A 15,278-nucleotide genomic window follows, 5' to 3' on the forward strand; every position below is an offset into this window, starting at 1 on the left:
TTTGCCGTACAACAAAGGAAACATACCTGAAAAAGATATCGCCTTTTATGGACCTCTCTGATGTCTTCATAAGCCCACTTACTGCACCTACAGGGAGATATGTATATCTTATTAACCAAGCGCGAGGGGCATACTGGGAGAATATCGGCCCGAGGTCTTGACAGTACGGACCGAGCGCAGCGAGGTCCGTACAAAAAAGACCGAGGGCCGATATTCTTTCAGTACGGTCCCAAGCAAGCTTGGTTAATAAGAGATTTATTAAACGACTGAAGTTCAAAGGGACACAAGGGCGGTATCATGATTCGGGACCATTCGGGATAGTGCCCGGTCCAATACTTAGAGAATATTGGACCGGCAATACAGCAATTTGATTGGTTGATTTAGTTATTGACCCTCTGACTACCCGAGTCGTGTAATAAGACAAAGTATTACTTGTCTGGTTAGTAGATACTAGAGCAATCAAGGAAACTGCAAGTAGATGATGTGAACTCAAACATTAATTCAATTGAGTCATCGGTCTGTTAGAGGGGAACAGAGCAAGCAAGAGATTTTTCAACTTACATTCGTTCTTTGGTGCTTGATCGAGTCTTGTCATGGGAGGAGTTGGGAATGATGGGATCGTGTGTCCTAAAAATTACGCGAGACATGTTAGTGATTCTTACAATGATAATTTGGTGAATGCAAACGTCTATTTTACTGCCAGCTGGTGGGTAAATCAACGTTGTTTGTGTTTGTGACAAAAGTTGCTATGACGACTTCATCAAAAGGAACTGTCAATGGAAAGAACACACAAATCTCTTCCACAATATATTTCTCTTTCGTTTCCCTCTCTAGGTACCCTTGTCAGAACAAGTAGTTACTTCGAACTGAGCCCATTATGGGAAGTTTTCTTCGTAATCTGAAACTTTATAGAAATTTTGCACAAATTTCTGTTGTTCCACACTCATAGCCAGCTAGAAACCTAGTGACTCGGGCAATAGGATGTAAACATAGACTACAGTTGGAGGTCACGTCATATAATCATTTTACCAGCTTACCCTTGTGGTAGCGAATCAATATCCTTGATCTCTTTAGTGGAGAGCAATGTTACACCGTCTACCACATAGAAATGCTCTTTTCCAAAAAGGAAAAGTCCTTCTGCGGTGTCCAATCCCTGAATTGTGGCGCATCGAAACATGGAGGTAATCTGACGCGTCGAGGAAAAAAAACAAAAAAAACCATCATCTTTTAGCAAAAGCGAACTAAAGTTCTGAAAAGTTAAATAGATGGACCATAACGAAGACTAAAGCGGAGGAGATTTTAAAAATTCCGACCAACAAACCAGCCTGGTTCTAATTTATTTTATGAAAAAAAAAAAAAATACTTGCTTTAAAAATAATAAAGGCTGATAGTTTCTAAAGAAACTGTTTGTGGCTGCGTCGGTGGGGGTAACGAAATAATTTCAATATATCCACAAAGTTGAAATGGTAAATTGGCCACCGTTACGATTATAAAAGCTAACGTTTCGAGCGTTAGCTTTAAAATAGTTTTGAGGAAAATGACTACTGCAAAATTTGATCATGTGGTAAAAGTAAAGTTGACCTCTGACCCCGGTTGTTCTAAAAATTAACGAAGATATTCATCAGGAAGAAACGTTTTCGAAAAAATAAAGCAATTGTCATGTTCAGCATAAAAATAATATCACTATGTTGTACCGTTTCACCAGCCTCAAGGAGTTTGACGATTGTTTGATTGTTGTCAACCTGCAAGACAAATAAAAAAAATCTATAAACAATCCGCAGTCTCTGAAAATTTCCATCTGACGATTAAGATCAAAATTTACCATCTTTCTTAATCTTTTAACATACCGGTCGCTTCTTATATTGTTGATCCTATCAGCAAGCTGGACTCTCATCGTGTGAGCCTCATATCATATCACCAATCGTTGGGCTTATTGGTAGAACATCAGAAAAGGAAATCGGAAAATGTGGGACACAAACCACACAAAAGTTTTTTTTTTTTTTTTTTCTGTCTTACCTCGCTTCCTTCGTTTTCTTCTGTGATGTGGCTCGGTTCTGACGAAATCGCCCGCAAATTGGTTATCTTTTTCTCAACTCTTTCAGAAACTACGATATAGACGAGACAATTAGCATTGGATAATTTGAGAATTGTCTCATATTTGGAAAACCAAGACAATCTTACACAACAGAGCAATACGAATAATTGCAACTGCTGCTCACCTTGATGCTGTGTGAGGGCTTCAATTGGACCCAGTCCTCTGATCACATGTCCTCTCAGCTTATAATGAATCTTGCTGTCGCGACTGATAGGCGCTCGGTGTTTTAGAGATTTCTGAAAGGAATAATATCAAAAGGATGTCCTATTTTAATTCTTAAAAACAGATCCTTCTCCGGCCACATTTAAAAATTAAAACCGCTCAGTATAACAGTTAAAAGGACACCCATACCAGTACCTAAAAAATTCACCCTTATTTTGCAATCAGAGTAAAAGAAAGTGTTCCTTGCAGTGCAGTCTTACTTCTGACAAAATTACTCACATTTCTAATGTCTGAAAAAAATATATGCCTAAATGATTCACAATTGTCATTTCTCCGATAATATGAGGTGCACTGAGTTGAAATTCTCAGTAAACACTATCTGGGCCACGTTTCTTCTTGGTTGTGACGCAAAAGTCACTTACTAAATCGTTGCACTTTATTGGTTCTAGATTGTACGACTAGAGAATTGGTCACACAAAGGAAAAAAATTGAATCATTTTACAGAACCATACTATGCTTGACAATGAAAAAATTCAACCAATTATTCCTTTCCATTCACTAACCTCTCTGGCTTGCTTTGCCACCTTCTTGTCATATGGATAATGCAGATAGAACATGTTGTTACGATGCATTTTCTTCCTCATTCGATGTGGACCTGTTAACACATAACGCAAAGAAACAATAAAAACAAAAACGGCGATGGAAAAACTGTGATATCCTCCTAACGCAATTCAGTTCGCCCATGTGGGTGTTCCTCTACGTGTGCGTGGCGATAGTCCTTATTTCATTTGTGCTGTTGCCAAAGCTAAAGGCAATCAAGGCCAAAAAATGAGCTCTTTCATCAGAAAAAGGATGCGTAAGAAATGTTTGCTCGTGGTATTAACGCTGTAGAGGTTATATCCGGAATCCTGTGTTTAGGAACATCACTGAGATTATGTGGATGAAAGAAGGTCATTTACCAGCTCTATCGATGAGTTACTGTATTCTCAACACATGTCTTTTTAAGTAACACCTGAATAGGAGAGATTATCTAATGACCACTGTTACCTTCCACCATGTCTAGCGCCCACTTGTCAAGCTGTGAACTGCTGGCCGGACCCCACAAGCCTCGCTCGCGTGTCAGATCTGTTTCCATTAGGGCCCATTCCTCCGCCACTGATTTAGAAATCAACTGATAGTTCTGATAGAAAAAGCACATTTTCAATTATAACGGAAGCTGGATGCAACTGAGCTGGCTATCATGCTAGTCTTCGCCCGAAAAAAGACTAGCAGAGTATGCAGGTCAAAATGTCAAGATCAATTAATTGCTTGACTTTACGAGATTTAGCAGAGCGCTCACATGAAACGGCAAACACCAGCTTGTCCTTTCACGTTCCACGTACAATAGCGTAAACCTTGCTACTTTAGCTTTGCGTGAGCTCGCGTCATACGAGGAATGAGTTTGGTGCCCTTTTTCCGGCAATTAACTTCCCCTCTGTGAGAGAAAAAGTGAAGAAAATCTTATGTGCGCGGCAAACACGAAACAGGTTACTTTCACGTAGAAACGGCAGAGCGCAACCGGCAAACGTGAATGGCGGGAAAACAAGGTCACGTGGTTACTCTTGCCGTTCACATCTCAGGTAAACGTGGTGCTAAATCTCTCTAATAGATCACAAAAGACGCACGGCAACATAAAATATACTTTTAAACAGAAAACGTCTTTGTACCTGCAGGTGATTTTTGTGATGAAGTCTAACGAGATCTCGCACCACTTTTGAGTGCCTCATTCTCCAGAGATGTGAGTCGTTCAGTAGTGTTTTAGGATCTTTGTACTCTTTCTTGGTTTTCTTGGTGCCGAGCATTCGAAGCGAGGGACCGCTTCGTCCCTTGGCGTTCGGCTTCTTCGAAAAAGCAAAACAAGAACAAATTAATATTATCATGTTTGACAACTTGAACCCCTTGTATATTGTTCTACTCTCTCTCTGTTGTTAACTATGTCCTATTACTATTTCACTGACATTTTCTACTTCCTACAACAAGATTGAATAGTGAGAGCAAACTCATATCATATCGTTCGGTTAGCACATGCTCTAAGATTGGTCAGTTTATCAGGCCGTACTTCACTATACAGCCCGCTAAATTCTTAAGTATGTTTGTATTGAAATCTTCTTCCTCCGTTTGAGATAATAAATATCTTACTAACTTCGTTTTCTCGGTCTGTACTGTTCCTTTGTTTGTTTTATAGATTTGTACAGTGTACAGGCGAGAGAACAATAGGACACGTAGTCCCCTACTAGGTTCACCCACCTAAACCAACCTACCCATCCCACCCCAAGGGATGGCATCCATCACAGAGTAATCTCGTGCGTGGGAAATTAACGTCTCCTACCCCTAACACTGCAGGAGACGGCACCTCCATTTATTCGTCCCTATCCGAGAAGACTAGAATATCTAACCATTCCTTGATGTTATAGAAAGGTACCATATTCTTCTCAATTATTTTAAGGCCTCGACTGTTGGTCTGGCCTGGGCTCGAACCCTCTACCTCCCGCACAACAGTCCAGCGCTCTATCCATTAACTTAAAGGGCCTGTTTTTTTAACTTTTCCAGCCCGAATTTACAGCCCGCGCTCTTCGGTCCGTAACCTACTGTATGAACCTCGAACTCGGCCAGTAAGATTTATTAATTCCCCAAGGAAAATGGGAACGGAAAAACAAGTAAATGGCAAAAAGTAGGAAGAATTTGTTTAACAATCAAGAGCTTCTTTAGTTGGTGATCATTTTCTTTATTCTCGTAGCCTTAATGTGTCATTCAGGGCTGACAATGTATGGAGAAACTAGATGCTTAGCCAGCTTGATCATACCGGTTGTCCTAAAGTTTCAGCTTTGTGCTTTTCTTCCTGCGAGATGTAAAACATCCACATTCTAAGGGCAGCTTCACCAATCAGCGGCCTGAAACAACACAGAAATAAACAGTCACGCTTTGATTTGGTTAGCGCAGCAAAACATTGCAAGGGGTTTTTTCGTGTCACGCTACATCAGCAGGATAGGATCATGTTAGATAACACGACATCACAAGTTTCTCACTTGACGTCACGCTGAATCAGGTTGGCAACGGTTAATCGCACTTGATCTTGTCACGCCTGGTTCGGTCAATTATAATTTATATCAGAATATGCTACGCAAACTTGTAGAGAATATGTCACACCAAGTCAAGTAAAGACACCTGTATCACTCTAGGTCACGCCAGAAGTCACGCAGTATTCCCCATATGATATTTTCCCTTCTTCTCACCACCGTTACGCTGAAAATTGCTTTTGTTTTCTAAGGAGATATTACTCTTTGGTCACTCCTAGGGGTCAAAGAGTTAATGAGAAACAGATGAAGGAAACTATCTCACCTAACAGATTTTAGATCCAGATTTAAATTCGTTGTTCCTCCAATTGGCCTGAGGTACAAAAGTATTATAAGTCAGTCTAAAAATACTGCATAACACTTGACTCTCCCCATGCCTTTCTCCACCCAGGAGTATAAATGGAAGCCAGCGAACTCTCAGAGAAACCTGACGAAATCCTTGGGAGTGGGTTACCTGTGATGGAATATTCCCCCATTCAAGGAAAGAAATTTGCGACGAGCTGTCACCCCATCCAGGGTGGGGTGGGAGATTGCAGTGCCCCTTCCCTAGTCAGTTCATGGTGTGGACTGTGGACTCTACGATAAGGTCTGGTAACTATGGCAACTATGAGATTCCAAGTAACAACCCTCTGAGTAGTTTTACCGCTCGAGGAAATAATAATCTTACATGTGTTCTACATAATCTCTGGTACTGTACGATGTGAAACTTGGCTTCGGGAGGGGAATTTTGAAAGCTTCTTCCATGGCCTGAACAAAAAAAGAAAGAAAGAAAAAAGACACATTAGCATCACACAGATATTAAATCGTTTGAAAAAGACAGAAGCAATTGTCAAATACTTTCATGGAAACAATCACTTCCTTCAAGGCTATTCACCTCTCTTTTATTCTGAACAAAGATGTCCCAGACTCTCTCGGCCGCAGCAGCAAGAAGCCTGGTACAGCTTGACTCTTCTTGTTCTGACACGTGATCCGCATCGACTTCTTCAGTCATTTCTATACCAACATCAGGGGAGCCGACAACGGCTGAACACAAAAATGACAAAGTAAGCAAGATTTAAATCAGTTATACATCCTAATAAACTCAACGATGTGAGAGTAATGTTCTGTAGTTTTCACATTAATGGTCAAGCACAAGAGTTTCCTTCCCTGTTTCCGGTCACCGGAAAAAAGCTCACGTTCTGAATGTCAATTTTTGTCACTTATGTTGCGTGAAAGCTGTTGTTACTTTTGGTTTAATTCCAAATTTTGCGCGGGATATTGGTGCACGGGCGACCAAAGTGGACCTTTTTGCGCATGCCCGATGTTTAACCGCTGTGTTCGTATAGTGGTATAGTCGCACGTCCTTACCTTCCGACTTTTTCCTCAGGTTAGGACTGTTGTTCTTGCTGGCTTCAAGAGATTTGTGTGTTCCCATGACAAGAAGCCAGTGACACAAACCAGCAATAAAGTCCGGCTCGTTGTTGATAGGTGCAAACACCAGCTTGTGATTCGTTGTCAGGATATGAAGAAACTCCAACAGACTGGTTTGGTCTGAAGACATAAAAAATAAAACGCAACACTGTACATATGCTGAAATTGCAAGCAACATTGCACATGTCATAGCTGTTTTATTGTCCAACTGGACTGTATAAAAACAGCAGTTGAAAAGGACGACTTTTCATTTCACTATTTCTCCTGAGAGATTTACCCGGAAACAAGCCTCGATTTCGTGCACTCGACCGTGGTTTCGCTCACAATCAAGCATGCAGAATGTGCGCCATCAATGCGTGCACAATATTCAATGATAATTACATCATCACCCTTTCTCACCTGTGAGCCGAGCAAGTGGCCTGGAGAGCTGGTACAAGATAGTTCTGTTGAGAGAATGGTATGCACTATCCAGCGATACTGACTGACCTGGAAAAAAAAAAAGAATCTAATAAACAAACAGACGAATAAAAATTGTCTAAATTTGATTGCCAGATCTTTCTCTGAATACAAACTACTGGTGCTTCCCCTTTCTATCAAGAACTTTAATGACTTCTCACTAACTCTAGGATAGAAGCTCTTTCTAAAGAAAATCCTTGACCAGATTTCGTTTCTGCCAACAGAACAGACAACCCAATAAATTAACACATCCTCCACCGATGCAAACAAGGAAAGCTCTCCCACTATAAACAAAAGGGGAGCGTTTCTGAAGAAACTGAGATGTCGCGTCGTTGGGGGAGTATAACAAAGTTGTTGTGGTTTTATCGACTGACTTGATAATGTAAATTGGCCAACGTAAAGAGTATCAAAGCTGACGTTTCGAGCGTTCGCCCTGTTATTTGCTCCAATAGAGGGTTATCTCCCAAAATATACCCACCTCATACGAGTTCCTTCCCATAAACAAAGGTAAACTACAAACTTAGCAAAGCAATGATATTTCTAAGGCTTGCATGATGAAGGAACTTTATCACACATTCATGAAAAAGATAATTCAAGCTCCCGCAATGTGGTGTTACCTTTAACAGCTTCAATCATGCTGGTGATGAAATTAAACACCGTCTTGTACCCTTGAACAAAATTTCCTGTAAAAGAGTATATTACCTAATCTCAAAAAATTACCAATGAATCTTTGGGGAAAGGTAAGCTGACTGCTTTCATTCTGGGAAAGTTGGTGGACAGTTGTATTTTTAATTTTTTTTTAAGGAGGGGGGGCGGTGGTAGGGTGGACGGTTCTATTTCTGGGGGGTAGCGTCGGTAAGCGGACTGTTTTCGAGGCAGGGGGCGGACTTTCCTATTTACGGGGGAGGAGGGGCAAACGGCGTATATTTTCATGCCTTATTGGACGGCTTTTTCATTCATATTTAATTGGCTAGTAACTTTGCTCCTGTTTCCTTGCTTTTCAAAATTTCCAAAAAATAAGTCAACAAGTACGAAACTCACCGATCCAGAGCTTATCAACGACTTTGGAAGCAAAAAAGAAAGCATTTGCCACAATCTTCGCATGATTACCGCATCCTGCTGACGGGTTAGTGAGAAGATTTCCTCCAAGAAAATAATCAATTTGAGCACAAAGCACTTCTGTTTGAAATTCTGCCTGCTGCGGCTGAGAACACTGGACTGGATAACACTGTAATGTACATAACACAAAAATACTATTTTGCATGATATAAACAATATTATTAAAAACTGGATCACTGGATAATGCAATTCAAGACTTTTTATTGGCTTAGCCACTATGGTATATGAGCCCATATACCATAATCTAATATCTGTACATTGTAACATCCGGTTTCTTCTTACAAAATAAAGTCGAGAAGATTTGTCTAATATCTTAGGAGCGTTTTTTTTAAATAAAACAATTATTCCACTCGCGCTTGTTGGATATGAGATGATTATAGCCAACTCGGCGCTACGCGCCTCGTTGGCTATCTATCATCTCATATCCAACGCGCACTCGTGGAATAATTGTTAAGTATATGATGGTACATGGTTAGTGAGGCTTACTAATGATAATTAATGACATTATACGGCAAAGTATGATAATGTATGACAATTTGTGATAAAGCATGACACTTATCACAATTTATGATAATTTATTAAAATTGCGACAATTGATGATGATGTTTGAAAATTTAAAGTAACTGGTGAAATGGGATAACCAGTTAAAGGGAAATTCTTTCACATAGAGGTTCCAAACTTTTCAAAGAGAAAAGACTTCTGTTTACCTCTAAGATGGTGTCAACGACACCAAGACTCTTTGAAGATGAGTTTGAGGTCAGCGAATCAGTCATGATCACCCTGAGGAACTCGAATACACATTTCCTGGCTGGGTGAGAGATCAGCAGGCTCTGGGACGAGAACACAGGCTCAGACTCTGCTCCAGGCTCTCCCTCATTCTCACTGTCTGATTCAAGCTGGATAAAAGACACATAACACCATATCTTAATCATTTGTTTTCTCTCATAAAATTTAGCGTTACACAACAGTTATAAATTGACTGTCAAAAAACAGAAACCAATGTTGTCGCCACAGCCAATCAAAACAAGGGATAACATCATTAGCCGATGAGAACGCAGTCGAATAAAAAGCGCGGGAAAACGCAGCGACCAAGCCCCGATTGGTATTCATTTTACTTCTGATTGGTTGATAAGATGGCTCAAGTTTCCAGGACCAGTCACAGAGCGAGTCAAAACAAATACAAAGTAATCCCAGAATAGCAATGAATCATTTGAAAGCTGCTCAAAAGATACAAAAACTTCTCATTCCATCACAATACCTCTTGGAATTTTAGCAAGTTTCTTCTCTTGGGAAACAAAACAGCAACAAGCCTCTCGAGAAATTCTTGTGAGGTGCACACTGTGGCAAAACTTGAAATGTTACGATACAAGAAGAGAAGGAACTGTATCAGCGTCACTGGATATTCTCTGAGCCAGGAAATCTCCTCTGTATCTTGCCATGGCTGTGAATAGAAAAACATTTTGAAGGTATTTGGAGGTTTTGCCCCACTTGGCCTTCAAATTTTTCAACTCGTTTCCTGACGACAGATTGTTTCTTTTCTGAAGAATTCATACTTCATTTCGATCAACACGCAAATTGCCTGTGCTAAACTGGCTGAAAACAACCGGAGTCAATCTTTGGAGACTTACTAGGTCATATATACGCTCACACCTTCATAGAAAGGAATTAGGGTCCGTAAGCAAACTATGACGACGAGGAAAACGAGGTCGCGGCAAAACATAAAATCTAATGGGCAAAAGAGTAGTTTTGCTTGAGTTTTTTTTTTTTAAACCTTTGTACAATCCTTAGCTGTCCCCTACAAAAACAAACAACAGCGTGAATTCACCTAAATTCCCTGCATTCCCTGAGAGCAGAAACCCCAACGGCAAACTGTTTAAGTTTCTATTCAGAACTCAACGCTGCTGAGATTTATTATGCTCAAATTGAGGTGTGGCGCCCTAAGAGAAGGTAATCACATCCAGCAATTCGCGCAATTCTAGCTAAATAAATAAATTTCTCAATCCACGTCTTCCTCAACTTTGCTGTCCCGATTTGGTTTTGGTTTGTGGTCTTTATTAATGAAAAGGCGACCTTTGATTTTAGAATCAATCGGAGCACGTGACGTGCTGAACTGGAATCAGCTCTGCGCAAATAAATATAAAAGATACGTTGAGCCTAACTTGCGATGCTTAAGTGAAAAGCACCGTTACACCTTTGAATTTCACTTACCTCATTTACCATGATGTGCGCCATTGCCAACAGCACATGAGCTGCCTCGGAGCAGTAGATGTTGTACGAAGCAGGCTCCTGGGGACTGGGGGTGGGGAGTTTGACTCCCGAGGCTGACGGAGACCAGAACACAGAGTACAAACTGTCCCAATCAAACTGCGCACCTGAATACACATCTGAGAGTAAAAAACACTAGGGTCAACTTCAAACCTCAACATCAGTGTGCATATTCTCCAAACTGTTCTATACACATTCCCTATATTATTGAGAAGAAGAATTTGTTTAATGATCCAAACATCTTCAGGTTGGTGGTCATTTCCTTTATCGTCGTGACCTTAACGTTTTTCAGACAAAGGAAAAGTTGAGTGGCTGCCCTTCAGCTCGGCATATTTTACCAGCAGAACAGAATCAAGAATCATTTGACGAAGTTCTTATATGCCACGCGTCTTGCATACGGCTAGGATCGGCAATGTCGTCATGTTTGTAAATAGAATGAGAAGGTGAGAGTTAATATTGTGAATTGTTGCCCATAAAGAGTTTCGCTCTGACAAAGGAATAACGTTCACAACAGCAACATTATTAACTCAGTTAATAAAACCAAATTATGAGAGTTCAAAATTATTTGTCTGCGTCTCTTTAGTACTCACCAGACACAGGATGCCCAAGCAGAAGAGCTATAACCAGATGATAAATCTCAGGAATATCAATATGTTTGGGCAGAAGTTTTTCCAGCGCTAGGAATCCTGGGATATTACAAACCTCCCTGTTGATCTGGTACTTCTGTCTGTTATTAGCCACGGAGCCTACATTGAAACCTGCAAAAAATAAAAACAAACAAACAAAAGTAAAAGAGAGTAAATTAGGAAAAAAAAAAGGGGCAGACCGTAAATGGCTTGATAATTTGGGATGTCAGTACACTACGAGCAGTTCCTCCTTGTCGGCCGTCAGTGAAAAAAAATCTGTTGGCGAACCGCAGAGAGCTCTTGGAGTGATGCGTTCGGGCACAGAGATGCTGTTTTGTCTAAAATCATTACACATTGATCTGATCTCGAACCCGGAGCTCTTGATTCAAGTGCAGCGCGCTGACCATTACACCAGTGTAACTTTCACTGGCCAGACTCACAGTGTTGTTGCTCTTAAAAAAATAAATCAGTTCATACCTGCCACGACGTAAGTTGTCTTGTTCAGCATGATGTCAGTACCATCCAACCAGCTTCCACTACCCAGTCCCTCTCGGAACCTGTTGAGTGCTGGCACGCTACTGAGCATGGTGACGAGTATGCGAGTGGCACGTACCACTGTGGTGTTATGGAGATGGGCTTGTATGAAGAGAAGAAGCCAATCAAATCCGAGTGTCTCTTGAACGGCATCTGCAAAACTAAAATGCAAAGATTTTTTAGCGAAAAAAAATACTTAGAACTGAGTGACAGCACTTTGGTGCAATTTCCTCCGACGTCTTCGGTACGGTTTTCAAAGGGGGAGTTTTGGGCTCCCTTCCCAAACAGTGCTTGGTTATCGGGTCCACGATTTACGCATCTTTAAAAAATTGGCCGCATGAAGTTCGTAATTTGTGATGCACGTTAATCTTTTGTACCCTTAATCACCCACGCTCCCTAAACAGACTATTACTAATAGCTACAGGACACGACTGACTCTGTCAAAATTTGTTTTCCTTTCCTTAACTATGCGGAGAAGGTAATGTAAATTGGCCATCGTAAAGAGTTTCTGCGGCCGTCCTTTCGAGCGTTGTTAGCCCTTCGTCATCGCGAAAAGAGGAATTGTTTGAGTTATTTGTAGTTTTTCTACAGAAAGAAACGTGAAAAGCAGGAGAGTAAATAAGTCGAATAAAAATCGATCGTCGAGGAATGAACACTAATTTTTCTCGACTTACCTGTGATCCAGCTCACCTCCTTCAGCGTAAATCAAGCACAGAATCAGCTCAAGCATCACATTACGTAAGCAGATGCGCCGTGGTGACAAAATCTCCTCTCCCTCCTCCCCTTCAGCAGTAGTAGCTTCAGGTGATGACCCCAAGTCCAGTTTCAGTTCGTTTTCGTTCGAAGGATGCGCGGGTAGAGTGGACACTAGGAATTGACCAAACCTAAAAAAAATCAAAGACGACAAAACTGAGCTGAATTCTAGTCTTGTCAAGCTTCACTCGAACAGAAAGTTACAAAATTTTTTTTTTCTTATCAACCAAGGAGCCTATTGAATGATGTCAGTCGAACATTCAGTTTTCCCGTCAAGATAAGTCGGCTCGATGTCTTAAGCGTTAACTTTTCTTTGTAGCCGATACCTTGTCAAAACCCTGGAAGGCTTAACCAGAACATAAGCATGCCACGGATGCAAGAGCTATATTTTTGGGTTAAGATTGGACACTACGAACCCAGCGGTTACATTTTTGTCAAAGAAAAGGAAGATCAACTTTTAAAAGATTTTAACGAAATTATCGTGAAAAAGAGAGCACAAAAACAAAAAACCTTCCTATTTAACTGAAATAAACTCGGACACGGGTATTTTGTGGTCTATTTTCTACGTTGTCTGAATTATTGTAAGCAAAGATAGACTGCATCGCAAACATATTTACTGTAGCCTCCTTCGCAGCAAAGTGTCAGCAAAGTTTTCGCAAACTCAAAATGAATTCTTGATCTACATCGTTATGATCCAGTTTTCAATTCTCCTGTAGCATGCAATTGTGATAATCACCAAAGTGTGATAAAAACTGTACGCAGGCGTAGGAAAACAAAACAAACTAAAAGAAGAGGGAACATAAAGTGAGTGCCCAAATAGTAAATAAAACAATCGAATAAAAAAGAGAAGAAACAGCGCGTGAGATATTAGGGACCTTAAGAAACCGCGACGGCGACGCCAAAGAAGACTTCGATTAAAAAAATGAATTTCTACTCTTAGTTAGTATTTCAAAAATGGCTGCAGGAGCTTACTGTATCATAGAGCGCCACAGCTCAACTTCAGCATGACGTATAAAGTAGCCGTTGAGTTCCAAATGGAAATTAAAATAATTTGCCGTCGCGCTTTCGGTTCGCAGACGACGCAAATTTTGGCGATTTCACGTTGTTGTTTTGCAAAGGACGGCTAAGAAATGCACAAAGTTTCAAAACGCACGTGCTGAGTTATTGTTCTGCCAATTAGATCTCTTGTTTCTCCACGTCCTCGTTGCCGTCGCCGTCGTGGTTTCTTAAGGTCCCTATTAACACACACACAAAAAAAAAAAAAAAACAGGCAAGAAAGAGAACAGCGGACGAGAAATAACTGCAGCAATCAAAAAGGGTACAGAACAGCGCGCGCTACATAAAAATCTTAAATTTAAATGGAGAAGAAACAAACACATCGCAATACATTAAAAAAAATATCATCAACAAATAAAAAAGATGAGATACAGCGCGTAAAATGTTGAGATAAAATTAGGAGAAAACACTGCGCGAGATGCTAATGCAGTAATCAAACAGAAGAGAGCAAATAGAAGTGACAATCAGCCAGAATTCAGAAAAAAAAGCTGCTAGATTCTAACGTAAGAAACAAATATATATTGCAACTAACAGTGAGGTAGATATTAACTTGGAAATCAAACAGGGAAGAAAACACGCATTGTGTGAGTTTCTTACGCAATATTCAAACCGAGAGGATAATGAATTATGCAAAAGATATGAACAAAAGAACCAAACAGAGAAAACAAAAAAAAACAGTGCAATATATTAACAAAAAACAAAGGTAAAGGGAAGAAACAGTGGACTAGACATGAAGGAAAACGTCAGTTTAGAAAAAAATGAACAATTACTGCGCGAAACATTTAAGTAGAAGGCAATCAGAAGAAGTGAATAAAAAGTGCGCAAGATACTGATGGAACAAACAGTAAAAACATAGCCATGCTAGGCATGCAAGAGTAATTTTTTCGGCTAGGTGGGTTAAGTTGGAACAATGCGTGACTCATGTTTTCATTAGTAGAAAAGAAAATGGGCAACGGAAATATTGCGTTACTTTATCTTGGAAGAGAGAGGGAAAAAACCTTCAATTGAAATAAAATAAACTAACACACAGGTATTCTGTGCCCTATCGTATCTGCCGTCTGAATTATTGCAGGCAAAAATAAACTGCATTTGGGGTGCTACATACCGTTATCTTCTTTGCAGCCATTGTTTGTTCTTTTCATGCAGCGCCCTCTCTCCCTCGTTGTGTGACGAGTCCATTGTTTGGTCTTGTCACGCAACGCCCTCTCTCTCCCTGTTGAGTGACGAGACCCAACGACGGTTGCGAGGAGACTACGCTTACTGCCAAGGTCCCCGTTGCGGAGGAATTTGGCCAGAATACATTGACTAGTTTACAACTTTTTAATGGGAATTTTGCAAGGGATAGAGCCTGATTTTTCCTGCTTTTTACACGCACAGTTAGCGTGTGAAACCAGTGTGACCCAGGAACTATTTTAAAGATCATCGAGATTAATTCACTCGCGGCTAGACTGAATGATCAAGTAGAAAGTTTTAAAACGCTCTTGGTGTAGCCGCAATAGCTATTCGTTAAGACGAAGGTTTAGACGAGATAGCAGCAAAAAGTAAAAAAATTTCATTGCTTGTTAATTTCTCGTTCTTGTGGACCTTCAAAGTAAATAGACCTATACCTTTTAACCTTTTGGCATCGACTGAAAAAATTCTTTCGAATGTCTGTTAATCTACACACAACCTAGAATATCTTACATTGAG

General features: G+C 40.4%; 1 protein-coding gene across 6 annotated transcripts in view; it reads right to left on the reverse strand.

Annotated features, from left to right (window-relative positions):
- LOC111340355 (WD repeat and FYVE domain-containing protein 3) overlaps positions 1-15,278 on the reverse strand; it is a 47,581-nt gene that overhangs the window by 12,693 nt on the left and 19,610 nt on the right. Inside the window, exons 20-42 of one of the 6 annotated variants that reach the window (XM_088747626.1) lie at positions 12,455-12,664; positions 11,724-11,941; positions 11,211-11,378; positions 10,564-10,727; positions 9,614-9,796; positions 9,063-9,251; positions 8,278-8,464; positions 7,854-7,919; positions 7,180-7,266; positions 6,718-6,900; positions 6,245-6,393; positions 6,038-6,117; positions 5,636-5,683; positions 5,100-5,187; positions 3,964-4,137; positions 3,305-3,437; positions 2,821-2,912; positions 2,220-2,331; positions 2,017-2,105; positions 1,695-1,742; positions 1,038-1,186; positions 562-627; positions 27-87 (exon numbers count right to left, since the gene is read on the reverse strand). In XM_088747626.1, coding sequence (XP_088603752.1) covers positions 27-87; positions 562-627; positions 1,038-1,186; positions 1,695-1,742; positions 2,017-2,105; positions 2,220-2,331; positions 2,821-2,912; positions 3,305-3,437; positions 3,964-4,137; positions 5,100-5,187; positions 5,636-5,683; positions 6,038-6,117; positions 6,245-6,393; positions 6,718-6,900; positions 7,180-7,266; positions 7,854-7,919; positions 8,278-8,464; positions 9,063-9,251; positions 9,614-9,796; positions 10,564-10,727; positions 11,211-11,378; positions 11,724-11,941; positions 12,455-12,664 — 2,944 coding nt within the window. Of the gene's footprint in view, positions 1-26; positions 88-561; positions 628-1,037; positions 1,187-1,694; positions 1,743-2,016; positions 2,106-2,219; positions 2,332-2,820; positions 2,913-3,304; positions 3,438-3,963; positions 4,138-5,099; positions 5,188-5,635; positions 5,684-6,037; positions 6,118-6,244; positions 6,394-6,717; positions 6,901-7,179; positions 7,267-7,853; positions 7,920-8,277; positions 8,465-9,062; positions 9,252-9,613; positions 9,797-10,563; positions 10,740-11,210; positions 11,379-11,723; positions 11,942-12,454; positions 12,665-15,278 lie in introns of all 6 variants that reach the window. The other 5 variants (XM_088747625.1, XM_088747623.1, XM_088747628.1 and 2 more) reach the window with 5 other exon arrangements.

The sequence above is a fragment of the Stylophora pistillata genome, chromosome 2 (genome assembly GCF_964205215.1).
Source record: "Stylophora pistillata chromosome 2, jaStyPist1.2, whole genome shotgun sequence".
Lineage (NCBI taxonomy): Eukaryota > Metazoa > Cnidaria > Anthozoa > Scleractinia > Pocilloporidae > Stylophora > Stylophora pistillata.